Source organism: Schistocerca piceifrons, chromosome 5 (assembly GCF_021461385.2).
Source record: "Schistocerca piceifrons isolate TAMUIC-IGC-003096 chromosome 5, iqSchPice1.1, whole genome shotgun sequence".
Classification (NCBI taxonomy): domain Eukaryota; kingdom Metazoa; phylum Arthropoda; class Insecta; order Orthoptera; family Acrididae; genus Schistocerca; species Schistocerca piceifrons.
The window spans coordinates 115271021-115297531 of NC_060142.1; the positions used below are offsets into that span (position 1 = coordinate 115271021).

General features: G+C 40.2%; 2 protein-coding genes across 3 annotated transcripts in view; one reads left to right on the top strand and one right to left on the bottom strand.

Moving 5' to 3' along the window:
* LOC124798044 (leucine-rich PPR motif-containing protein, mitochondrial-like) overlaps positions 1-8408 on the bottom strand; it is a 175122-nt gene extending 166714 nt beyond the window's left edge. For both annotated transcript variants that reach the window (XM_047261265.1, XM_047261264.1), the window contains exon 1: positions 8073-8408. In XM_047261265.1, the coding sequence (XP_047117221.1) occupies positions 8073-8239 (167 nt within the window). In that variant the 5' untranslated portion in view covers positions 8240-8408. The remainder of the gene's footprint in view (positions 1-8072) is intronic.
* Positions 8409-8604: 196 nt separating this feature from the next.
* Positions 8605-26511, top strand: part of LOC124798271 — a 64427-nt gene continuing 46520 nt past the window's right edge. Inside the window, exon 1 of the mRNA XM_047261595.1 lies at positions 8605-8795. Within this exon, the coding sequence (XP_047117551.1) occupies positions 8683-8795 (113 nt within the window). The 5' untranslated portion in view covers positions 8605-8682. The remainder of the gene's footprint in view (positions 8796-26511) is intronic.

Here is a 26511-nt window from a genome sequence, read left to right on the forward strand (position 1 = left end):
GTGTCAGCATTAATACAATCAATCTTTCACAGTAAAGAATGGGTTATCTCAAGGTGCTGTAGTGCTTCCGGCACTATCCAATTAGTACAGCAGTGACTTGACTCAAGTGACTAGTGTCAAATTCAACTCTGTGGGTGACCTAGCAATAACTGATCATACTACCATGCCAGAGTGTCTTCAGATCCATTTATGTGCATACCACAAAAACAATACAACAACAAGATAATACCTCAGCATCAGTTCTTGACAGCAGAAGGTAAAACATAACTAACTTTAAATATCTTAAGTATAAATCAGTATCATTCAGTGATCTACAAATAATATATGGGCAGCATTGGCCAGAAACTAAAGAATACAAGATAATGAAATCAGTCGCCAAAAGCAGTTAAACATAAGAGCACGAAAACAGCAGAGGAAGAACTGTCTAAAGATTTAAGCACTTCGGCTCAACATTTTCTGAGCAGAGGAATGAGTGTCCACAAAAGAATAACTTCCAAGGCCTAACAGAAAAAATCCTGACTTTTTTTTCTAGAATTGAGCAAATAAAAAATTTAAAACATATATTTAAAAAAAACAATACTTCTATGAATTGTGTAGTTAAAACATTAGCAATATCCAGTATGAATTTTCACTCTGCAGCAGAGCGTGTACTATGTGAAAATCCTGGCAGATGATAACTGTTCGGTACGGACCTTAACCTGGGCCCTTGTCTATCACCTGCGAAAAGCAAAGTTCTTGGATCTGAGTCCTGGTCCAGCACACACTGTTAATCTTACAGTAAGTTTCATGAGCAATATCCTTTTCAATAAAAATAAGGGTGTTACAAAAGTGTGACTGAGGTATGGCTGTAAGATAAAACACAAGAGTATTTATTTGGGCATAAAAAGTTGATAGTTTATCCTGCAATATTCAATTCTCAGAAGCAACAAACTTGTATTTATCAAACAATGGAAAATACAGGATGGAATGTAACAATATTCTGAGAACGAAGTTGCTACTCACCATATAGCGGAGGTGCTGAGTCGCAGATAGGCACAACAAAAAGATTTTCACATGCTTTCGGCCAATGGCCTTTGTCAACAACGCGCGCGCACACACACACACACACACACACACACACACACACACACACACACACTCTCTCTCTCTCTCTCTCTCTCTCTCTCTAACACAATCCACACACACGACTGCAGTTTCAGGCAGGCAACTGAAACCACACTCAGTTGCCTGAGACTGCAGTCGTGTGTGTGTGTGTGTGTGTGTGTGTGTGTGTGTGTGTGTGTGTGTGTGTGTGTTGACAAAAGCCATTAGCCGAAAGCTTTAAGTGTGAAAATCTCTTTGTTGTGCTTATCTATGCTATATGGTCAGTAGTAACTATCCTTCTCAGAATATTGTTACAAACTTAAATTTATGTCGCTGAAAGCTTACTGCTCCTCCTCTACAATGAGTCAGCTATGGAAAATCATACAACACATATGAAGACAAATAACGGTGACAATATTAACACTGTCAGATAGGTAAGATATACTGTCTTAAATGTGTTGGATATTTCAATTCAGCAGGCGCTACAGGAATATTGATGACAAGAGGGATTAACTTTAATTACCTTCAAAAAACAATACAGGAATTTTTTACTCTTCTGAAATGTTTCCAAACAAAGGGTGCTTTTATTTCACCTGGATTACAACATCAATTCTGCTACAGAAGATATCGATGGCAACTCTGGATAGGCAGTTCTTCCTGAAAGTATCACCTTGTCCTGCCACCAACACCTTCATAGGTAGTGGTCGGATATCCACAGTCTTATCATACATCAAGTGGAGACCTGACTCATCATCTTTGATATGTACAATTTGAACCTGGCTGCCTGAACTGGAATAGACTACAGATTGCTATAAGGACTATTTATTGCTGTGTTGGTGACAACTTTGTGTGGACTTCGAAATTTCTGGTTTCATTCTTCCACCATCAAGTTTGCTCATTCACGTCGGCCCATCTCGTTCAGCTTTTTGTGAACTGTAATTTATTCTGGGAGATGAAGAAGCTTGCACAGGATAGAGTAGCATGGAGAGCTGCATCAAACCAGTCTCAGGACTGAAGACCACAACAACAACAACAACAATTTATTCTGTAGGTGTTTAATTGTACATTAATAAAAGCTGTACACGCTGTTACACAGGAACAAAACAAGTATGTACAAAAATGTATCAAAGTCTTATATATATGATACCATACGTGATAAGTCACCATTCAACATTTCAAACATTCTGTTGAACCTGTGTTGTCCAACATCTGTCAAAGCTTCAAGATCCACTATAAATATATGATGAATCAAATGTCACAGGTGGGAGTCCTTATTTTTTAACTCTTGATAGTGAAGACAGTGGCTATGATTAAGATTTAAGTTTGTTACGACTTGCATATCAAGAACTTTTGTTATTAATTGCTGTTAATGCAAAGAAACTATTACTTTTACATTACATGTGGCAAGGGCCTTATGGACCATCTCCTTCTGTCAAATGCACTGTTTGTCCATTTGGTGTTGATGTTCATCCTAGCTGTGTCCTCCCAGACATTATCTCACCACCTCATCTTCCCCTTCCTCTTGTTACATCTATTGTTCTGCAGAATGCTATTTCGGGGTACTCTATTCCCCATCATTCTCATTATATGGCCTGTCCACTTCAACCTTCTCTTCTTTGGCACTTTTATGATATTACGGTGTTTGTATAGCTCTCTTAATTTTTCATTTTCTCTTATCCTCAACTCCATAGTATTTTCATCATATAGGCCTACAGGTCAACAAATTTTCCGTGGAATGTTTCTTTCAAATATTAACAGTTTTTCCTCATCTTTCTTTGTAAATATTAATGCTTCAGATCCATATGATGTTTCCATTATAATAGCCAACTGATACAAGCAGATTTTGGAGTTAGTACCAAGTGCTCTTTTATTTAAGATTTTGGTAAAACTACAAACTGCTTTGTTTGCTGTTACTAGATGGGCAACTATTTCTATACTTTTTCTATTGTTGTTACTACATCGACTTTGTAAGTGCTTCAAGCGGTCAAACTGTCTTTGAAGTGAATCCATCTATGATGCAAATAAACTGCCAAATCAAAAATTCCAATTTTTGGCAAAACAGAATTTCCTCATACTGCACTTATTAGTGTGGGAGCTAGCAAGCGAACAAAAAAGGTGATAAATATTACTTAGGCGCACTAAAAAGGCACTGTTGTGTGAAAAACTGCTGTTTTTATTCCGATTACGCCACAAGCTGAAGTAATGAACTAAATTGGTGCCAAGGTCAGGACTTGAATCCATGTCTCTTGCTTGTTAGGCAGATGTGCTATCATTACACTACCCTGGCATTGTGGCTGACATATCTGCACTGACTATCCTTGTCCAGTGCCCTCCAGAACACAAACTTCAATTCACGCCTCAGCCCATCTAGATTTTCCCCTTCTTGCATCATCAGTGTTGCCGAAACTCTGATATTGGAATGGCAACCTAGCTTTGTACGTAATGGGGGAATCCTGTGTATATTTTGGGCATAGGTGATATACTGATCTGATGGAATATACTTTCTTGGAAACATACTGAGTCTCAATTTCATCTTTGACAGGATAGAACCTAAAGTAACAAATTAACATTTGTACCAAAGTTGAGACTTGGACATGGTCTTCCACTTACTAGACAGATGTGTTATCCACCACATCACCACTTTTTCTCTTCCCTTCAGTGTATTTTGTCACAAATAGGAATGAGTTACACATGGATGTTTTGGAACATCATGAATAAGATGCTATAGTGGGAATAGGAATGAGCCATCAACTAAAATTATTCTTTTCTGTTTATCTACATGTAACTATGTTGGTGTGAAATGCCAAGAGAAGCTTTTGCAGCAGTCAGTCAGTGGAAGCGTGTTCTAAGAATAATATCAAGAAACAAATGCAGGAAAAATGACTGCAATTAGCACAAACAGGGAGGAACACATGAGAGAGGGAAAGTTATTGTTCAGGGTTTCATGCCAATTTGTCAATGTATTGCCTGTTGCCTTTTGTCTCAAGATCTTTGGCCAATGTTTGTTTAACATATTTTCTGCCATCTCAACAGCATAAATGGCTAGTATTGTCAAATGTTCACCCTCCATTGCATGAACAATGAACACAAGTGGCTGGCAAAACACCAGAAAAATTGTTAAACAAACCCCAGCCAAAGATCCTGTGACAAAAGCTAACATGCAATATTGAAGTGACACTGACTGTGAAAAAAGGAAGGGATGTATGGTGATATTGTTTCATATTTGGTTCCAAGTTAGAAATCTGAATTGTTGGAGAAGAACTGTGCCTTGAAACAATACGCATATGAATGTTTTACTGTGAATGATGTGCTTAGAGTGCAGCTTTCTACACCAAGGGGAATTTTATGTTACAATTTTGGCCTCCACTACATCAAGTCACTTATGCCTATTGAAGTTACAACACTGTGTTCTATGAGGAAGAGAAAACCTGGTCCAGCCTCTGGTGCTGCCCAGTAGCCAATCCCTCGATCTGAGCAAAGAGATGCTCACTGATAATACACAGCCTGGAGGAGAAAAATTACTAAAAATAAATAAATAAATAAATAAATACTGAAGCCCCTAGAAGGGGAAGAGGAAACAAAATGAAGCTTCACGTATTCGGAGGGTATGTGATATTATAGCATTTATTAGAAAATCGGAGTCAATGGAAGTGTCCGACTCCACCCATCTGCTTTGACCCACGACATACGCCCCAATTTTCCACAGTTATCCAGTTAGTTTCATTTTATTTTTGGCATGAGATATTATTGTGTCATGTTTATTTTTGTCTGTGTTTGTTGGTGTGTGTATGTAGTGATATCATTGTCATTTTGTATATACCGGTGTCCTGGGTCGAAGCAGACGGGTGGAACAGGATACTTCTGTAATGCTGAAAATCAAGTTAAATTTACAAATATGAGCATTGTCCAGTTGAACAATGACATATAATATTGTCACGACAGAGGTAACATATGAGGATGTAGAACTTCCATGACGTACTATTATACTATCAGAGTTCACTCAATCACTACCAGCCATGGGCTGAAGTAATATCCGATGCCTCCCAACACAATACTGGCCCACTGGAATAATGGAGCCTCACCCCAAGTCACCATCACAATCACCGATGATGGCCATCCAGAGTAGTGTAGAACAGCAATTCATCGATGAAGACAAAGTGACACAATTCATCAGCAGTTCATGATGTGGAATGATACAGAATGTTGCAGGGAGTTCATTACTTGTTCTTGGATGGCAGGTCCAGACATGAGGGGGGTTATGATGTGCTTACATGCACAATACAGCTATCCTCCTTTTTAGTGGTAAGACATGGTTGACCAGGACCATGAAAACGAGGCCCATGTAGTCAAGTTACTGGGACACTCTCTCTCCAAATGTAAATCTGGACAATGCACCATTCAACCAACCAGCCAAATGGAGACACACAATGAGGCTCCTTTCAAACTGTTGCCACATGCTGATAATGCTGCCTCAATCGCGTATGTGGCATATCTCTGTTGTTGACTGTGATCACTAAACATACAATGTTGTTCACGCCATCTACATACCCTACCAAGCCTGGTAACAACTCAACATTTATATCTATAATCTGCAAACCACCATGAGGTCCATGGCAGATGGTACATCTCAGTGCACCAGTTATTAGGCTTTCTTCCTGTTCCACTCACATATGGAGTGTGGGAAGAATGATTGTTTGAATGCCTGTGTGTATCCAGTAATTATTCTAATCTTAAATGGCTCTGAGCACTATGGGACTTAACATCTTAGGTCGTCAGTCCCCTAGAACTTAGAACTACTTAAACCTAACTAACCTAAGCACATCACACACATCCATGCCCGAGGCAGGATTCGAACCTGCGACCGTAGCAGTCACGCGGTTCCGGACTGAAGCGCCTAGAACCGCACGACCACCGCAGCCGGCTATTCTAATATTATCCCCATGATCCCTGTGTGACTGACACATAGGGAGTTGTATATCCTTAGAGCAATCACTTAAAGCTGGTTTTTGAAACTTTGTAAACAGACTTTCTGGGGATAGTTTATGTCTGTCTTCAAGAGTCTGCCATTTCCTTCAGTATCTCTGCAACTCTCTCCCATGGATTAAACAAATCTGTGACCATTTGTGCTGTCCTTTTGTGCTTGCATTCAATATCCCCTGTTAGCCTTGTGTGGTATGGGTCCCACACTCTTGAGCAATATTCTAGGATGTGTCACATGAGTTATTTGTAAGCAGTGTCTTTTGTAGACTGATTGCACTTCCTCAGTATTCTACCAATAAACAGATGTCTACCACCTGCTTTAGCCATGACTGAACCTGTGTGATAATTCCATTTCAAATCCCTAAAGAGCATTACACCCAGGTATTTGTATGACTTAGCCAATTCCAAAATTGACACATTGATATTACAGTCTCATGATACTAAGTACATTTTTTTTCATTTTGTGAAGTGAGCAATTTTATATTTATGAACATTTGGAGCAAGTTGCCAATCTCTGCACCATGTTGAAATCTTATCAAGATCTGACTGGCTATTTATGCAGCTTCTCTCAGATACTATTTCATTATAGATAACTGCATCATCCACAAAAAGCCTGGTTTTAGAATTAATATTGTCTATAAGGTCATTAATATACAACATGAACAGTGAAGATCCCAACACACTCCTCTGGGGCACACCCGAAGTTACCCGTGCATCTGACAGTGACTCTCCATCCTCCCTACCAAAAAGTCTTCAATCCAGTCACAAATTTCACTTGATACCTCCTATGCACTCTGGTGGAAAATCTACTCATTTACATACCCACCAAAGATACATGTGTGTTCAAAGTTACATTGACATCCTACTATGTCTTCTGGTGCTTCAATTTCATTTTCAGACAGTGTACATATAAAAATAACTGTTCAACAGATACGGTTAATTTCTTTGGTCATAAGTAGTTTCATGGTTGTTGACATATTATCAGGCACTCATGATCACTGAAGCTTGACAAGCTGTTGTTGTTACTACCCAAAATAAACTCTTTCAATAACAACCTGACATACTCAACTCACAAGGTCAAATGACTCACTAACAACTTCCAAACATAAACATTACAAGTAAGAGAGCACCACCAAATACAACAATGCCTTATACTAACTCAACTGGACTCAAAAACACACACACTATGACGTAATGCCACAACATTTCAGGTAAAGCAGACGGATGGGATTGCCTACTTTGGTTGAATCGACCTATGAATTCTGGAAATATGAACAATGTTTGTGTCCATGGACCATGAGAGTGGTTGAGGAGTATCTTCTCATGACTGTGCCGTAGACTTTGTGTGTGTGTGTGTGTGTGTGTGTGTGTGTGTGTGTGTGTGTGTAGACGCTTGAAGACATGTGTCAACATTTCCGCAAAACCCTTCTTACAAAGTTTCAAGAACCAGGATTAAGTGGCGAATTTGCGAACGAATCTAATTAGCGCGAAGACGAAATTAGACTAACTGCAACAAATACAGAGGAACCGATCTCGAGCGAATGCAACGGGATGAAACCTTACTATATATCTGTTGATCCACTGCGGACATGGGACAGCGGGTGGTCAAATATTTAACAATGAAATTCGTCAAATAGCTTTGCAGTTGAAACGTTATTTTATTTTCGCTAACAGTTTCGGCTATTCATTACGCAATCTTCAGGCCCCATATGCATCTGTCAAAAACAATCGATTTTGGCATAGGCCTACTGGGACAATATGTTTCTGGATGCTGGGAAGAAGTATCTCAAGTGCTTCCTTCGAAGACTTCTGGACATCCAGAAATATATGACCCTAGCATTACTACCGCAATGAGCTGCCCAAACTGGTGGCGAAAATAAAAAAAAAGTCTCAATTGCAATGCTGTTTGCAGCGATTTGCATCTCAATTTATATATTTTGATTTGCACAGTATGCATTGTGGAAAATAAATTATATAACAATTATATTACAACAGACTTTCGAACTTACATTAACGTAGAAGTCACGTAACTGCGAGATGCTAAGTTTTTAATGTAACTATTTATCGGCGGAGTTTGTAGGATTCTGGGATATTCTTGCAATGCTCGCGCTCGTAAGCAACGATCAGTTGCGCGACTAGCTATTAATCGTCGCCAAAGCGTCACTCGAAACATCATAACCGAACTGAAAGATGAATTCAAAGGAAAGCAGCTGACTTTTGCTTCTTTTTTTATCACTAATTAACAACTACTTTCATTCGTTAACTACGCATGACTGTATGTCTGCATCACGTCAGTGTTTACTGTTTACTTCGATGCCTTCGACATCAACGAAGCACGCCTTGCAAGCAACGCCACCTGTTTGAGGCCTAGTATCTCTGAAGCAATTCTACATTTCAATTGTTATCACCAAAATAATGTGTTTTTAAAGTTTATTATAAATGATCATTGTTTTTTCTTAATTTTTAATCCACTTCTGTAGAATTTGCTTAGTTCTACGTTCTTTTTGCTCCTAACTGTGTAATCAAAGATGCTATGAGTAGTAGTAGATAGTATGTTTTTATAAAGTGCGCGCGTTTTATGATTGTTCACTATTTCCGCAGAATTTAAATTGTATTGCGATGGATGAAAGTAAAATGGTAAATACTGGTGACAAGAGACCTGAGTGTGTGAAAACACAGTTATTTCGAAGAACCATGGAAAGCATTTTTAAAGGAATTTGCAAGGACATCGAGTAAGCCAACTCAATGCATATTTCAAACAGTGCTCAATCTTCAACACCTGTTTCATGTTAACTTAGCCCAAAATGTTGTACGAATAATATTCGCACCTGTTGCTGCCAGTTTCTGTCATTGCCTCAAACTAGAACTCATTCCTGCCTCCATATGGCTTGTCTGTTTTGTTATTTACCATTGCTAGCTATGTCCACCAGTCTTGTTTCCCCAACGGATATGTTATTTTCGATATTAAGTACCTATCGTGCATGCTTTGCATTCAGTCAGTTTCGCGTAGTTAGTAATCCACTGACTAGTTTCTTAGATGAACCAGTTGATGTATATCTTAATAGTTATCAAATAACGAGAGTCGTAAGTAAAGTCCGGTTACAAGGCAAATGTTTTGTCATTCAGTGCCAATATTGTCATAGATCTCCTTAGAGACTTTCTGCCTAAAGGCCACGTATTCAGCGCACTTTTGTGATCAAAATATGTAACTTTTTTCTGTTCGATGGCACTTAGCTCTAATAGCCCAATATTATTACGTTCACGGCAGTGTATTTTAAGGCCTACATTTACATGTTTGGGACATCGTTAATGGAAAATATGTTTTATACATTTGTACTTATGCCACATTTGTGAGAACCATTTCGCATAGAATGTGAGTTCATTTCCTTACACACCGATAGCGTAGTAATTCATTCGGCTTCACTACCTGTGATTATTTCCGTTGTTGGTATCGAAATACAGTGTAGACATTTTAGCTCAAGCCGCCCCCCCCCCCCCCCCAATCCCCATGCGTCCCCCTCCCCTCCCCCCCCCCCCCCCCCAGTTCGTGATTTGATTGATTCAGTCATTCATCCCGTGTATCACTTACGGTTATACGATGGGTATGGGATAAGACAATTGTAATATACAATAAAAGTTATCATAACCCCAATTTACAGGTTAAACAAAAATTACAATTAATAAAGAATAACAGAATGTGTAAACACACTGAGTTATCTGGAATTTCAACACAAATGTCTTTGATTTAAAGACTTAGAATTTTGTTTCTAGAGATTCGTTAACAAAACATAAGCAATGGTATAATAATAGTTATTTTAATTAAACTGTCATTTGTATTGTTGATCGATTTATCTGGGGCCCACTGGATGATAATTACATATGTACATTTTATACTATTTTACACAACTTTTATTGCAGTTATACCAGTATTGAAACTTGGTAGAAAGGAAACCACACTAGATACAGGTAGGCCTACAGAACAAGCATTTTAACAGGGACTCGATCCAAACTCCTGGAATACGTGGCCAATTCATCTACATATACATAGATACTCTGCAAGCCACCCTAAGATACATGGTGGAGGATACTCTGTACCACTACTTGTCTCTTCCTCTCCTGTTCTGCTCACAAATTGAGCGAGGGAAAAATTACTGTCTGTACGCCTCCATATGAGCCCTAATTTCTCGTATCTTACCTTCGTGGCGTGATCTGTGTTGGTAGCAGCAGAATCGTTTGGCAGTTGGCTTCAAATGCTGGTTCTCTAGGAGTTCCTGAAGCATCTCCATAACACATACATGTTGTTCAAACCGACCAGTACCAAATCTAGCAGTCCACCTCTGAATTGCTTCAATGTCTTTCTTCAATCCGACCTGGCATGGATCCCAAACACTCGAGCAGTAGGCCTACTCAAGAATAGGTCACACTAGTGTCCTTTATGCTCTCTCCTTTGCAGGTGAACCACTCTTTCCTAAAATTCTCCCAATAAACTGAAGTTGATCAGTTCCCATCCCTACCACAGTTTTCACATTCTTGGTCCACCTCCTATCACTTTGCAACGTTACACCCATATATTTAAACGACTTGACTGTGTCAAAGTAAATGCTGGTTATACTGTATATGAACATTACAGGTTTTTCCTTCCTATTCATCTGCATTAGCTTACCGTTTTCCACATTTCGGGCTATCTGCCATTCATCACACCACCTGGAAATTTTGTCTAAGTCATCTTGTAGCATCCTACAATCACTCAATTTCAACACCTTATCATATGCCACAGCATCATCAGCAAACAACCACAGACTGCTGCCCAACCTATCTGCCAAATCATTTATGTATATAGAGAACAACAGCAGTCCTATCTCACTTCCCTAGGGCACTGCTGATAATTCCCTTGTCTCTGATGAAAACTCACCGCCGAGGACAACACACTGAGTTCTGTTATTTAAGAAGTCTTTGAGATGTTCACATAGCTGTGTGCTTATTCTATATGCTCGTACTTTCATTAACTGCCTGCAGTGGGGGACTGTGTCAAATGCTTTCCAGAAATCTAGAAATGTGGAATCTGCCTGTTGCCCTTCATCCATAGTTCTCATTATATCAGGTGGAGAAATGTAGGGTCCTCCTGAATAGGTCAGGCGTGCACTACACGCAGGAAGTGGCTACAAGGGTAGCGGAGTACATGTGATGTGCACATGTGGGTTTTTTAGGTTACAGAATTCCCTCCCTAGGCCTGACAAGACGCCTCCTGAGACGCGGCAATGTAGGAGTAGGCAAAATGCAACAGGGAATAACATTAATGTGCTAATAGTAAACTGCAGGAGCGTCTATAGAAAGGGCCCAGAACTGCTCTCATTAATAAACGGCCACAATGCCCACACAGTACTAGGGACAGAAAGTTGGCTGAAACCAGATGTAAACAGTAATGAAATTCTAAACTCGGATTGGAATGTATACCGCAGAGACAGGCTGGACAGTGAAGGAGGAGGCGTGTTTATAGCGATAAGAAGTGCAATAGTATCGAAGGAAATTGACGGATATCAGAACTGTGAAATAATTTGGGTGAAGGTCACGGTTAAAGCAGGCTCAGACATGGTAATTGGATGTCTCTATAGGCCCCCTGGCTCAGCAGCTGTTGTGGCTGGAAATAATAATTTGGAAAATATTTCGAGTAGATTTCCCCACCATGTTATAGTTCTGGGTGGAGATTTTAATTTGCCAGATATAGACTGGGAGACTCAAATGTTCATAACGGGTGGCAGGGACAAAGAATCCACTGAAATTTTTTTAAGTGCTTTATCTGAAAACTACCTTGAGCAGTTAAACAGAGAACCAACTCATGGTGATAACATATTAGGCCTTCTGGTGACAAACAGACCCGAACTATTTGAAACAGTTAACGCAGAATGAGGAATCGGCGATCATAAAGCGGTTACTGCATCGATGATTTCAGCCGTAAGTAGAAATATTAAAAACGGTAGGAAGATTTTTCTGTTTAGCAAAAGTGACAAGAAGCAGAGTTCAGAATACCTGACGGCTCAACACAAAAGTTTTGTCTCAAGTACAGATAGTTTTGAGGATCAGTGGCCAAAGTTCAAAACCATCGTACAATATGCGTTAGATGAGTATGCGCCAAGCAAGATCGTAAGAGATGGAAAAGAGCCACTGTGGTACAACAGCCGAGTTAAAAAACTGCTGCGGAAACAAAGGGAACTGGGCCATTCCGTGCCAAGTGGTCTAATATCGAGAAATGTTCCCACATGACCATCGTGGATTTTGATGAAATTTTGTATGAACATTCACACATGTTCTCAATGAACAACACTGGTAAAGTTTCAGTTTCAGAAATTCAGTACTTTCCGAGATAGTCACTTGTTTAAGACCATAGCACAGCTTTCTGTAGTGTGTCCTTGAATTTTCAGCAACTTGAGATGAGATATCTCTGTAAGTATTTGCATGAAAGAAACAAATCTTGGCCATCTTATACAACTTTTAGAACTCTGTAAGTAAAATATTAAGAAAACGATTTCTGAGCAATTTTCATATAGATAATTTGAAGCAAAGTTGGGCGAAAAAATAGCTGTTTAAAAAAAATGCGAACTTTAGTTTTTTATATCTCCAAAAGTAATTGTGGGATGTACATGAAACTTTGCACACCGTAACTCACCAACACAAGGTCTTAGAATATAAAATTTCATTCTCCTATTGCTTTCCATTATTTCACAAATCTAGGGTGAAGTTGACGATTTTTCAAAAAGTGCTAAAAATGGATATTTTTAGTCAAATTTTTCAAAAAAGTGTGAGCCTTGTTTGAACAATCAGTATTTCAGTGGTGTGTTTGCAGCATAGTTAGTGGGTTCTCTTGACTGAGTGTGGCTTGTTAAGTGATTCGTAAGACCATCAAAGTTTGTAATCAAATTTACAAAAAAATGTTTTGATTGTGTCTTTTATAGCATATATCTCGTATTAGATTTTTTCATTGGTGTTATACATTCGTATAATTTCATTCAGTAGCAGTTTGAAATTTAAGCAGATTATAATTTGCGCTTAAGAGGCCAAATACATTATTTAGTTACTGATTAGAGATGGATGCAGAAGGGAACAGCATACCTTCCTGCTCAATTGGTTAAGGAGATGGTGGAACAAAGTGTCATGTCACTTTCTTTGCCAAAAAAGCTGCTTTAAAATGGTTTGCGGATTTTAGTTATGAGGAAAAAGAGTTGTTGGTCCGATGTTCTGAAGCAAAGCTGGACAATATCTCTCAAGTTTGCCTACACCATGAATCCTTGTTATTGACACAATATGAGAGGTTACAAAAAAAATGCTTCAATCCCTTTGGGAAAGTGAATCATAATGTTAAGGCAGGAATTCGCACTCTTGATACTGAAACAGCTAATAAGGCTTCTGATATGTTGAAGAAGCAGTTTGTTAATAACATAAAGCCAGGTCAGAAAATTTGTCCGACTTGCATGACTACCTTAAATAAACACTTGGACGAAGCTTTATCAGCCTCACCATCACATTCTGATGAGGACTTTAAACCAAAAGAAGAATTAAATAGTAGCTTATTGTCTATCGGTATTTCACCACTGAAGAGAACAGTAAGCTACAGAGATAAGCCCCAATATGTGAAGAAGAAAATTCAAAAGGCTCAAAATGTGATTAAAAGCAGAATTGTAAATGCAATGGGAGTAAATCGACAAATTGAAGATGCTAGTGAAATTAAGGAATGTGGAAACTGTGCCGACTATGCACATTTGCTGACTGAACTGAAAGCCAAGATGCAGAATGCAATTCATAAAGAACAGATGCAAATTTTAACCTTGGCACGTGTACATTGGACAGTCAGACAAACAGCAGCTCAGTTCGTCGTGTCCAAAAGAACGGTGAAGAAGCTTAAGGCAGAGAAGGGCATTCTGGCACTTCCCGAAAATAAGCAAAGCAGGAAATTACCAGCAGAAGTTGCTAGTAGAGTGCGAAATTTTTTTGTAGATGATGAGTATAGTAGGGTGTGCCCTGGAAAAAAAGATAGTATTTCAGTTAGACAGAAAGACATACCTGGAGAAAAGATTGTTACTTTGCAGTTTACGGGAAATGTATGTTATCTATAAGAATATAAATGGTCCAGAAATAGGGTTCTCAGAGTTTTGTTAACTTAGACCCAAATGGTGTGTAACAGTAGGATCAGCTGGAATGCATGCAGTTCACGTCTGTGCAATTCACCAAAATGTTAAGCTTATGCTTAGCAGAGCTAGTATACGTGAAAGTTATAAGGAGATTCTCAGCAAGGCAGTTTGCAGTTTGAACTCTAAACAGTGCATGTTACATCGCTGTGAAAGGTGTCCTGGGCCCGAAGCCGTAGCATCTGAAATTGTCAGCTATTTCCTAGATCATGAGCCACAGGAAGTTATTGTGTTTAAGCAATGGATACATACGGATCGGGCCCCACTGGACACGAAGCAAATGGTAGTGGATGAATTTATTGGAGATGTAAAAAATAAAATATGGAGTCTGTCATGCCATCATTACATTGCCAAGCATCAAAGCTTGCATCTTAAAGGTCTTAAATGTCATCTGAAATACGAAGAGCTTGTTGTCCTAATGGATTTTGCAGAAAATTATTCTTTTATCATTCAGGATGCTGTGCAAGGCTTCCACTGGGACAATAGTCAAGCAACAATTCATCCATTTGTTATCTACTTTTGTCAAAATGAGAAAGTAGAATCTTTAAATTTTTGCATTATCAGTGATTGTTTGCAGCATGACACTATTACAGTTCACGTTTTTGTCAAGGAGCTCATCAAATATATAAAAGCACGGTTCGCGCAGATATCCCACATTTATTATTTCAGTGATGGCTCCAGTGCTCAATATAAAAATTTCAAGAATTTCCTACATTTGTGCTATCATAAGAGTGATTTTGGAATGACAGCCGAATGGAATTTTTTAGCTACTGGTCACGGGAAATCGCCTTGTGATGGGATTGGAGGTACAACAAAGCGGTCAGCAGCAAGAGCAAGCTTGCAACAGCCACTTAAAGGACAAATTCTTACTCCCCTAGATCTGTTTCACTTCTGCTCTGAAAACATTAATGGAATTAAATTTGTTTTCGTCAGTAAAGATGAAATTGAAAAAAAAAAATATTGTGTCACGGGAAGAGAGGTTTAAACTTGGACAAACTGTAGCAGGCACTAGAGAAAATCATCACTTTTTACCTATTGATGAAACAACAATTCAGGTCAGCAGAGTTTCAAATGATGAACATCTTTTCTAGCTAAAATGGGTCACATTAATGAAGGAGGCATATTAATGTCTGCTCTCCAACCAGGGCAATATGTTGCATGCATCTATGAAAACGGGTGGTGGATTGGGAATATCTGTGAGACCTCCACAGAGCAAAGGGATGCATTAATAAACTTTATGCACCCACATGGTCCAGCAAATTCATTTTATTGGCCACCAAGAAGTGACAAGTGCTGGGTTCCAGAACACCAAATTATTGCAGTTATTCCAGCTCCATCAGTAAATTCGTCTGGCTGGCAATACACCATTCCTCTTGATATTCATCAGAAAATTAATGTAGCATATCAAAAATTGAAATAGGTTAGAGGAATTAATCTAAGGAACCCAAGAGTGCCTTCTAATTTTACACAGGGCACTTAAATAATTTTACTATCAGGCTTGGGAACCTGTGTAAAGAAACCCTTATCAGGCTTGGAATCCTGTGGTAAAGAAACCCACCTGTGGCTGTTGTTGCTAAGCTATCGGGCATGGCCCCTATGGCAATGGGAATGCTGGTTTTCTCAGGTGAAATGAAACTAGAAGTGGTTAAGCCACCATGGACCATAGCAACTCATTTATACACTTCTTTTCCACCAGTAAGCTGGTGTTGTTCATTAAACAGGCAACTAACAATTAGATGATTATTGCAAATAAATTTTACCATTTACATTCATTCTTAGTAATAATTGTGTGTGTGTGTGTGTGTGTGTGTGTGTGTGTGTGTGTGTGTGTGTGTGTGTGTGTGAGAGAGAGAGAGAGAGAGAGAGAGAGAGAGAGAGAGAGAGAGGAGGGGAGGGGGTGACAAATAAGAAATAACTTTGTTTCTATTTTTATTCTTTTGCTATTCGGACTTAAGCTAGGTCCTATTCATCAGAACTTCTAATTTCACTTATCCCAGACATTAATAAACATGTATAAGGCAAAATAAAAGATTTCAGGTATAATTTGAGTGCCAGAAAAATGTGTTCAAACTTCCAGTGCGCCTCTTTGATGATGCTACTTTTTAGGGCCTTATATGCTTGCATTGCAAAGCCAAATCCACTTTTCTAGATAGTTTAGAATATGCTCTTTCTAATGACCATAGTTTAGAAGAGTTTGGAGAAAACTTTTTTGAAAATTTTGACTAAAAATATCCATTTTTAGCACTATTTGAAAAATCGTCAACTTCACCCTAGATTTGTGAAATAATGGAAAGCAATAGGAGAATGAAATTTTATATTCTAAGACCTTGTGTTGGTGAGTTATGGTGTGCAAAGTTTCATGTACATCCCACAATTACTTTTGGAGATATAAAAAACTAAATTCACATTTTTTTTTTAAACAGCTATTTTTTTGCCCAACTTTGTTTCAAATTATCTATATGAAAATTGCTCAGAAATCCTTTTTTAATATTTTACTTTAAAGAGCTCTAAAAGTTGTATAAGATGGCCAAGATTTGTTTCTTTCATGCAAATACTTACAGAGATATCTCATCTCAAAGTTGCTGAAAATTCAAGGACGCACTATAGAAAGCTGCGCTATGGTCTTAAACAAGTGACTGTATCTCCAAACGTATTGAATTTCTGAAACTGAAACTTGACCAGTGTTCATTGAGAACATGTGTGAATGTTCATACAAAATTTCATCAAAATCCATGAGGGTCATGTGGGACCCTCTAGACCACTTGGCGTGGAATGACCCAACTTCACAGTAAACGTAAACATAGCCAAAGCCTTGCAGACAAACAAAAATTATGCGAAGTGAAATATAGTGTGAGGAGGGCTGTGCGAGAGGCGTTCAATGAATTCGAAAGTAAAGTTCTATGTACTGACGTGGCAGAAAATCCTAAGAATTTTTGGTGTTATGTGAAAGCTGTAGGTGGATCAAAACAAAATGTCCAGACACTCTGTGACCAAAATGGTACCGAAACAGAGGATGACAGACTAAAGACCGATATACTAAATGTCTTTTTCCAAAGCTGTTTCACAGAGGAAGACTGCACTGTAGTTCCTTCTCTAGATTGTCGCACAGATGACAAAATGGTAGATATCGAAATAGACGACAGAGGGATAGAGAAACAATTAAAATCGCTCAAAAAAGGAAAGGCCGCTGGACCTGATGGGATACCAGTTCGAGAGTACACGAAGGAACTTGCCCCTCTTCTTGCAGCGGTGTACCGTAGGTCTCTATAAGAGCATAGCGTTACAAAGGATTGGAAAAGGGCACAGCTCATCCCCGCTTTCAAGAAGGGACGTCGAACAGATGTGCAGAACTGTAGACCTGTATCTCTTTAACATCAATCAGTTGTAGAATTTTGGAACACGTATTATGTTAGAGTATAATGACTTTTCTGGAGACTAGAAATCTACTCTGTAGGAATCAGCATGTGTTTCAAAAAAGACGATCGTGTGAAACCCAGCTCGCACTATTCGTCCACGAGACTCAGAGGGCCATAGACACGGGTTCCCAGGTAGATGCCGTGTTTCTGACTTCCGCAAGGCGTTAGATACAGTTCCCCATAGTCGTTTAATGAACAAAGTAAGAGCATATGGACTATCAGACCAATTGTGTGATTGGATTGAAGAGTTCCTAGATAACAGAACGCAGCATGTCATTCTTAATGGAGAGAAGTCTTCCGAAGTAAGAGTGATTTCAGGTGTGCCGCAGGGGAGTGTCGTAGGACCGTTGCTATTTACAATATACATAAATGACCTTGTGGATGACATCGAAAGTTCACTGAGGCTTTTTGCGGATGATGCTGTGGTATATCGAGAGGTTGTAACAATGGAAAATTGTACTGAAATGCAGGAGGATCTGCAGTGAATTGACGCATGGTGCAGGGAATGGCAATTGAATCTCAATTGGGACAAGTGTAATGTGCTGCAAATACATAGGAAGAAAGCTCCCTTATCATTTAGCTACAATATAGCAGGTCAGCAACTGGAAGCAGTTAATTCCATAAATTATCTGGGAGGACGCATTAAGATGATTTAAAATGGAATGATCATATAAAGTTGATTGTCGGTAAAGCAGATACCTGACTGAAATTCATTGGAAGAATCCTATGGAAATGCAATCCGAAAACAAAGGAAGTAGATTACAGTATGTTGATAGAAGCGATAGAGAAGATCCAACGGAGAGCAGCGTGCTTCATTACAGGATCATTTAGTAATCGCGAAAGCATTACGGAGATGATAGATAAACTCCAGTGGAAGATTCTGCAGGAGAGATGCTCTGTAGCTTGGTACGGGCTTTTGTTAAAGTTTCGAGAACATACCTTCACCAAGGAGTCAAGCAGTATCTTGCTCTCTCCTACATATATCTCGTGAAGAGGCCATGAGGATAAAATCAGAGCGATTAGAGCCCACACAGAGGCATGCCAACAATCCTTCTTTCCACGAACAATACGAGACTGGAATAGAAGGGAGATCCAATAGAGGTACTCAATCCGCCACACACCGTCGGGTAGCTTGCGGAGTATGGATGTAGATGTAGATGTAGAAATGGCAAGCTGAGTTTTACATGAGCAATGATTTCTAAAACCATGCTGATTTGTGGACATAAACTTCCTTGCCTCAAGAAAATTTATTATATTCAAACTGAGAACGTGTTCAAGGATTCTGCAGAAAATAGAAGTTAGGGATATTGGTCTGTAATTTTGTGTGTCCATTCTTTTACCTCCCTTATATACTAGAGTCACCCGTGCTTTTTCCAGTCGCTTGGGACTTTGTGGTGGGTGAGAGATTCACGATAAATGCAAGATAGATAAGCAGCTAATGACGTAGTGTAGTGTTTGTAAAATTGAACTGTGTTTCCATCCAGACCTGGTGATTTATTTGTTTTCAAATCTCTATGTTGTTTCTCTATGCAAGGTATGCTTATTTCTATATTGTCCATATGGGAGTTTGTCCAACAGTCAAATGATGGTATGTTTGTTTCTCCTGCATGAACGATTTTTTGAACATGAAATTTAAAACTTTGGCCTTCATTTTGCTATCTTCAGCTGCGTACCAGACTGGTCAACAAAGGACTGAATGGAAGCCTTAGACTCGCTGAGCAATTTTACATACGACAAGAATTTTCTCAGGTTCTTTGCCAGATCTTTTCCTAAGGTGTGACTGTGGTAGTTGTTGTATGCTTTGCACATATATCTTTTCACAGACGCACAAATCTCTACAAACCTTCTCTTGTCGTCAATAGTGCATCCCCTTTTGAACCTAAAGTGCAACAGACTCTGCTTCCTCAGCATCTTATGAATTTCATTATTAAACTCCATCTTTTATCCACTTACCAGGCACGTAACTCTCCAGGCCACGATTTACAGTCTGCTTAAACTGTGTCCATAATTCCTTTACATCCATCTTACTGGTACTAAGTGATGCCAGTTCACTGTCTAAGTAAGATGTTAATAACTGCTTCTCTGCTATTTTGTAGGAGGAACACTCTCCCAGCTTTCTTGACTTATTTATTAAGTTTCATATCGTTATAGCAACTTTCGTAGTTGCTATTAAGACATCATGATCGCTAATCCCTGTGTCTACACTGACATTGTCGATGAGGTCTGGCCTGCTTGTAGCTACAAGGTCTAAGATATTTCCATTGTGTGTGTGCTGCCAAACTAACTGCTCAAAACAATTTTCAGAAACTGCAATGAATCCATAGAGATCCCAGTCTATACTCCGCAGGTTAGTCACTTGCAACTAGTATTGCATGATCTGAGTATTTACGCACTATTGACCATAGACTTTCTTTGAATGACTCGAGAACTGCCAGAACGGAATCAGGTAGCCGGTAAAAACATCCAACATTTAACTTAGTTTAAGCCAACACCTCTTATATGCGACCAGACTACTTCACTGTCACACTCAACAACAACATCAATAGAGAAAATATTTTTGTCAACAGAAATGAAAACTTCCCCTGCTATGGCCTCTAATCTTTCTTTCCGATATACGTTCCACGAATCATTAAATATGTCAGAGCTTTCCACTTCAGATGTTAGCCAGCTCTCAGTCCCAAGAATAATTGGAGCACGAGAACTTTCCTGGAGGGCCAGTAAATTCTGGGACTTTACTACGAATACTTCGACAGTTTACTGATAAAATTGTAACAGTCAAAGTGACTTTATTTTGAAAGCTGTTTGACATCCTTTGGTGTGAATCGACTGGTGAGTGTTCATTAGAGCATTTCAAACTACCGCCTAGCCTAAAAATTCCTCATGTGCACTCCACAAGTACTCTGCTACCGGAGTTGCTTCTTCCTTTGTGTATTGCGCCTCTTACCTACCAAGGGGAGTCCTACAAATACCCACACGAATACGCAGGTCCAGAATTCTGCAGCCAAGACCATCACAGAGTTGATTTGGTTGAGACCCTCCTTTTGGCTCCAAACCAAAGGACCCGGATCAACTCTGGGGACAATGCTGCAAATTACAAGCTCTGCTTGCACCCTGCAGGTAAGGTCAGGAGTCTTCACCACCTCTGCTAGCTGCCTGTACAGACTGAGGATCACCTCGGATCACATGGGACTGGTGTCATTGGTGCCGACGTGAGCCACAATTTGTAGGTGACTGCAACCTGCGTGCTTGATAGCAGACATCAAGGCCGCATGCACATTTCTGATGAGGCCTCCTGGCAGACATACTGAGTGCACATTGGCTTTCTTTCCAGCCCTGAACACTATCTGCTGAAGGGGCTCCATAATCCACCTAACATTGGAGCTCCCAATAACCAGTAAACCCTTCTGCCCGTGTGCCTGCTCAGACCATGTGAAGGAGTGGCCACCTGTCCACTCACAGGGTGAATGGGTGAGATCAGGCGGCCAGTCTCCACATTGGCCCTCCGCATCGAGTGATGCGAGCGCATTACCACCCGCCACTCGCCCTGCCGTGAGGACGGATCCACCATGTTGTGTGAACTAGGAGATACCTTGGAAGCAGAGCCCATGGACAAAAAAAGTGGCACCTGAGGTGTCACATGTGATGCACCAGATTCTCCACCACCTTACACCCCAAGGCAGCAGCCTAATGGTGACTGACTGTAGCCAACAGCATGTTCAGTAGTTCGCGAACTGTGGCCAGATCATCCAGCATCCACACTCAGCATGCACACATCCTACCCATCCTAGCAAGACGTTGTTCCTGTCTGGAAACAACAATTTGATCCCACTATGTCAGTGCAGATTTCGAAGGTCCAGATCCATATCTGGGGTCTGCTGTCAGGTAGGCCATTGCACTTTGAAGACACCTGGTAGTGTTCTTTCCCAGTATTCAAAAGTCATTAGCCACAATGTGGTGACACCTTGTCGCAGTGTAGCAATCAACGTAGATGTGTACATGAAACACCCATTCGGAAGACATGGATATGGACCCAGAATCATGCATGAAGTTTTTCGTCTACAAAACCCCAAGTTATGTACTTCTACAGAACTCGTCTGTCTATCCACACCATGAATCGTGTCTGATTAACCGATGGCCGGAAATTGAAGATTACTTTGCTTTTATGACTGCAGTATGACTATAAACTGAGATGGTTACTGTACGTACAGCAGCTCAATACAACTGATATGCAGAAATTAAGTTCCCTGCGCTTTCTTGAAAACTTTTCTTTGCTAGAAAATCAGCAGGCTCTAGTAAAACTTTACTAATCATTCACGTAACTCAATTAGACTATGGCTGTATTGCTTACAGGTCAGCAGCCCTATGCATCACAGTTGAGTCCGCCTTGCTACTGGGGTGTTCTGCATGAACACTGTCTATTGTCTCCTTGTAGAAGCAGTTATTGTACTCTAAAGACACGCCAGCAAGAACTCACAATTAATTGTATGGTTAAGGTTTACTGCATGCCAAAACAATTCTGTAATTCTGTTACACAATGCTCCACCTCAGTCCAAACATAAACTCCAAATCTTACATGACTATTCTGTCTGTGTCCTTATCACATTCAATACATTCTATTGACTTTTTTCTTTTATGGTATCCTCTCCTATAGTTGAGGTGACATAAACAGATCTCTGGGCTGTTGCAGTGGGCTGGGTGTGGCCACTTTGTGTGCCTGCCTCAACCAACTGTGTAACACAACTTTGGAAACATCTCTTTGGTAGCATCTCTGTATTGTTGCAGTTCTACAGAAGATTCTTTCATCGCAGCCATTTGTGTTTTGCAGTTGAAGGCTAGCAACAGCACTGCTAGCTGTCGGATGTAATCATATACCGAGTCGACTACAGTTTCAGTGAAGAGGGTTGGGAGTGACAGAGCACATCTTCTGCCCCAGCTCTTATTTTGGAAGAACTGTTAGTCACACTCTTCCTCACATCACTCTAACTTCACCTCTGCACATTCCTTATCTTCTTTTAAGACTATTCTCAGTTCGCTGTTTTCTGTAAGCCATTCCTTGTGACAACGTCGCTGCTCTTGACCAGACTCGTATCTATATTACTCGCAAAACTCTTTGACTTGCCAATGGATTATGAGGATAAAGGGCCTAATAATTATGATCTTCAGACCCTTGGAACCCTGTCATCATCATCATCATCATCATCATCATCATCACTTTATCAGATTATGTGTGAGCACAAACTATTTGGGCTCCTCACATACTAAATGGTCAAGAGGCTTTAGGAACTAGCTTTTGTGAAGTACGAAAGATCCAGTACTCTGGATAACAATTCTGAATTTAAATTTATCAAAAATTCGAATGAAAGCATTGTAAACCACTATTTTAACGCAAGGGAATGACATTGCTGTGACACTGAGTTGCCTCGACTGTGTGTTCGAGATACTCCTACAAAATGCCTTAATTATCTACGAGGCAGAGTAGATGTGATTTTCAGAAACCTGAATCAAACGAGATGTATTTCACCAATGAAATTCATCTTTTTCAACTTCCTAAATTACATTGCCCTACATGCAGTCTGCCCTCTGTTGATGTTTTAAGTCTGCTTTTTCAACAACTGAGGTTGTATTGAACAGCTATTATGTACAAATAAATCACAGAAAATAATAGACCCTGACTTTTCTTGAACAAAATGGAAACGAAGACTTCCATAGGTATATCGTGCCAATTAAGTACTGTTGAGATTCACTGAATAAATCAGACATTGACTTGGTAGGCTATTGTAAGTTTGTCTGACTGGGAATCAGATGAATTCAAACCATTCTCTCAGAGCATGCTCATGCCATTGGTTTGCTCACAGGAGGCAAACAGAAATTTATGGCAGGATTACAAGATCCCTTCTCCATTGAATCTGCCCTGGATGGTGTGGGAGAGGACAAGGTGTGTGCACCACAGCCTACTGTGAAGGCTAGGTTCATCTCCTGATGCTGCTAGTGGTAGAGAAGTTATTGTCCTTCTTCTACTACTTCTTTTTCTTCTTCTTTTCCTCCTCCTTGTGCTGATGGGGGTTGCAACAAATGTACGAGGGCTATCCACAAAGTACATTATGTTTTGGAATTAAAAATAAATAAAGGATTGGAAATTTTTTTATTATATACAGATGAAAGCCACACTTAAATACTACTTTTCTACATAGTTGCCATTTAAATTAAGGCACTTATCATAGCGATGGACGAGCTTGGAAATTCCTTCGTCGTCAGCAGTGGCATGTGTTGTGGTCTGAAGCGCAGGCTCGAAGCAGCTGATGGTCAGTCTGGAGACAGGAGTGGAAATGGTTGCCAAGAGGCTGAGTAATGGCTTAAGTACCCGTCAGCATTGGAATATAGATGTGGCGTCACATAGACACATGACTGTGAGGATGCAAATAGGTGCAGCTGCAGCACTGATTACAGCAAACTGCATGCCACAGCAGGATCAGCACAGCTTGCAGCTCCAGGCGCTGTGGTGACTACAGAGGCTTTGCGATAAACAGCCTTGCAAATCTTTTGTTGACAACGTTCCAAAGTAAAGCAGGAGCCTTGCCTGGCCCTCAGTGCACATTTGTAAGTGTGGTGGGTGAATATGCAGTTGTCTGCCACTGCATATAGTTCAGTTTTATTCAGTTTGGTGTCACTGGAAAAGTAAAAGTATTAACTCTGATATCAAAGTATTAAAATGCTGGAATCATGGATACAAGTATTTACAAATCTGTAAAGAAAGTTGTTTCTAAAGATTTTGCAAATTGTCATGCCTTTCAACAACAACAAAATTAGAAGGATGTTTGTTCTACTTAATGATTTAAAACTCATCATCATCAGTGTTCTGCCAAAAGGCAGTTTTCACATGATAGTTCTCCAGCTGTCCGATCTTCTGCCATCCTCTTCAGGTCTTCATAATTTCCTCTTCCTTTTATGTCATCTATCATCTTGTATCTCCTTCTTCCTCTCAGTCTTCTCCCACAAACCAATCCTTCCAAAGCATCTGCTAGCAAGCACTTCCTTCTCAATGAATGTCCCAACCAGTTCTTTTTCCTTCCTCTTACAACCTTCAGCACACATAGTCTCTGACCAACCCTTTCCAATACTCTTTCATTACTCGCTCTTTCCATCCAGCTTATTCTCTCAGTTCTCCTCCAAATCCATGTCTCAAATGCTTCTAACCTTTTTTTCATCCTCATGTCTCAGCGTCCACATTTCTGCCCCATATAGTGCCACACTCCAGACAAAACATTTGCCAAGCCTATTCCTAATTTGCCACATAAGTGTCTCCTCTTTCTGTTGAATGCCTCCTTCGCTATGGCAATTCGAGTTTTTTACCTCCTGGTGACATCTCAAGTCTTCAGTTATTGTGCTTCCAAGATATTTCAAAGCACTTACTTGGTTAATGGTAGATTGTCCTATTTTAATATTGGACAGTCTGTGTCTTGTACTGATGACCATACTCTGTTTTTGCTGTGTTTATTTGCATCCCATATTTTACACAAGCTTCATTCAGATCTTTCAGCATGTTATTCACTATCTGCTCACTTTTTGCCACTAATACCATGTCATCGGCAAATCTTATACCCCCTCAGGAGCTCAGCATTCGTTTGCTGAGTACGGGCTTGGCGACCCCGAGGTTCTTGAGGTGGAGACTGGTAAGTGCCACCAGTCCTCTGTCACCGTAAGCTCTGGTCATACTTCAGCGACCACCGTGCAGCGCAGCGGTGGAATGTTGTCTGTTTCGGAGAACAGGGGTCTTGGCTTCACCGCCTGGACTGCGAGGAAGGTACCCACCTCTATAAAAAAAAACTTCGACCTCAAGGTGTGCTATGAGCTGAGGAGGTGAATGGCTGTTGGGGTGAAACAGTCTTTAGCGAGCAACCTCTGGGGCAGCTGCCGCACCCCAGTTGAATCAGGCTTGCTCAGGCATGCAGGGCTCTGCCTGGGTCGACGGTTGTTTCCCTAGTGTCTCGTGGGATCCTTATAGAACAGTCTTGTGAAACTACTACTCCTGACGGGATGGGTGTACCGTCAGGCAACACCTACACCCACTGCTCAAAGAGAGCTCAGTTGGTGAGTCCTCCCAAAAAGCAGTTTCCTAGTAATAGTAACAGGGCGTTAGTGTGCCATAACACTTTCATTGTAATTGAGCAAAACGGGGGAAGCTTTGAAAAGATATCTCCTTTCTATATTAACAAGGCATTGGAAGGTATTGCTGGGTCTCTGAAAAGTGTCAAACGACTACGTAATGGAACACTTTTGGTTGAAACTGCTAATACCACCCAAATATCTAAGCTTCTGGGATGTAAGGACTTAGGTGACTACCCAATTGAGGCTGAATTGCATAACAGCCTTAATTATAGTAAGGGCATGGTTACCTGCTCCAATATAATGGAGATGGACCCCATGGAGTTGTGTGAAGAGTGGAAGAATGTGGGCGTCATGGAGGTGCAGAATTGTGTGAGGAGAGTCAATGGCAAATTGGAAAAATCAGCAACATTTATTCTAATGTTTAGTACTCCCGAATTACCTGGACATATCATTGCCAGCTCTATCTGCCTTAAGGTTCGCCTGTTTGTCCCTAACTCCATGTGATGCTATAAATGTTAAAGATTTGGCCATACCACTATGGGATGTAATGGGAAGGCTACGTGTGGCAATTGTGGAGGCTCCGCTCACAAGTCAGGGTCTTCTTGTGCACTTCCTCTGAAACATGTTATCTGCTCTGGGGATCGCCCAGTGTGGAGCAGAAAGTGTGGGGGTTTACAATGAGGAAAAGAAAGTTCGAGAGTTGAAAGTACAGAGACCATACCATATGGTGAAGCTAAAACGGCTTA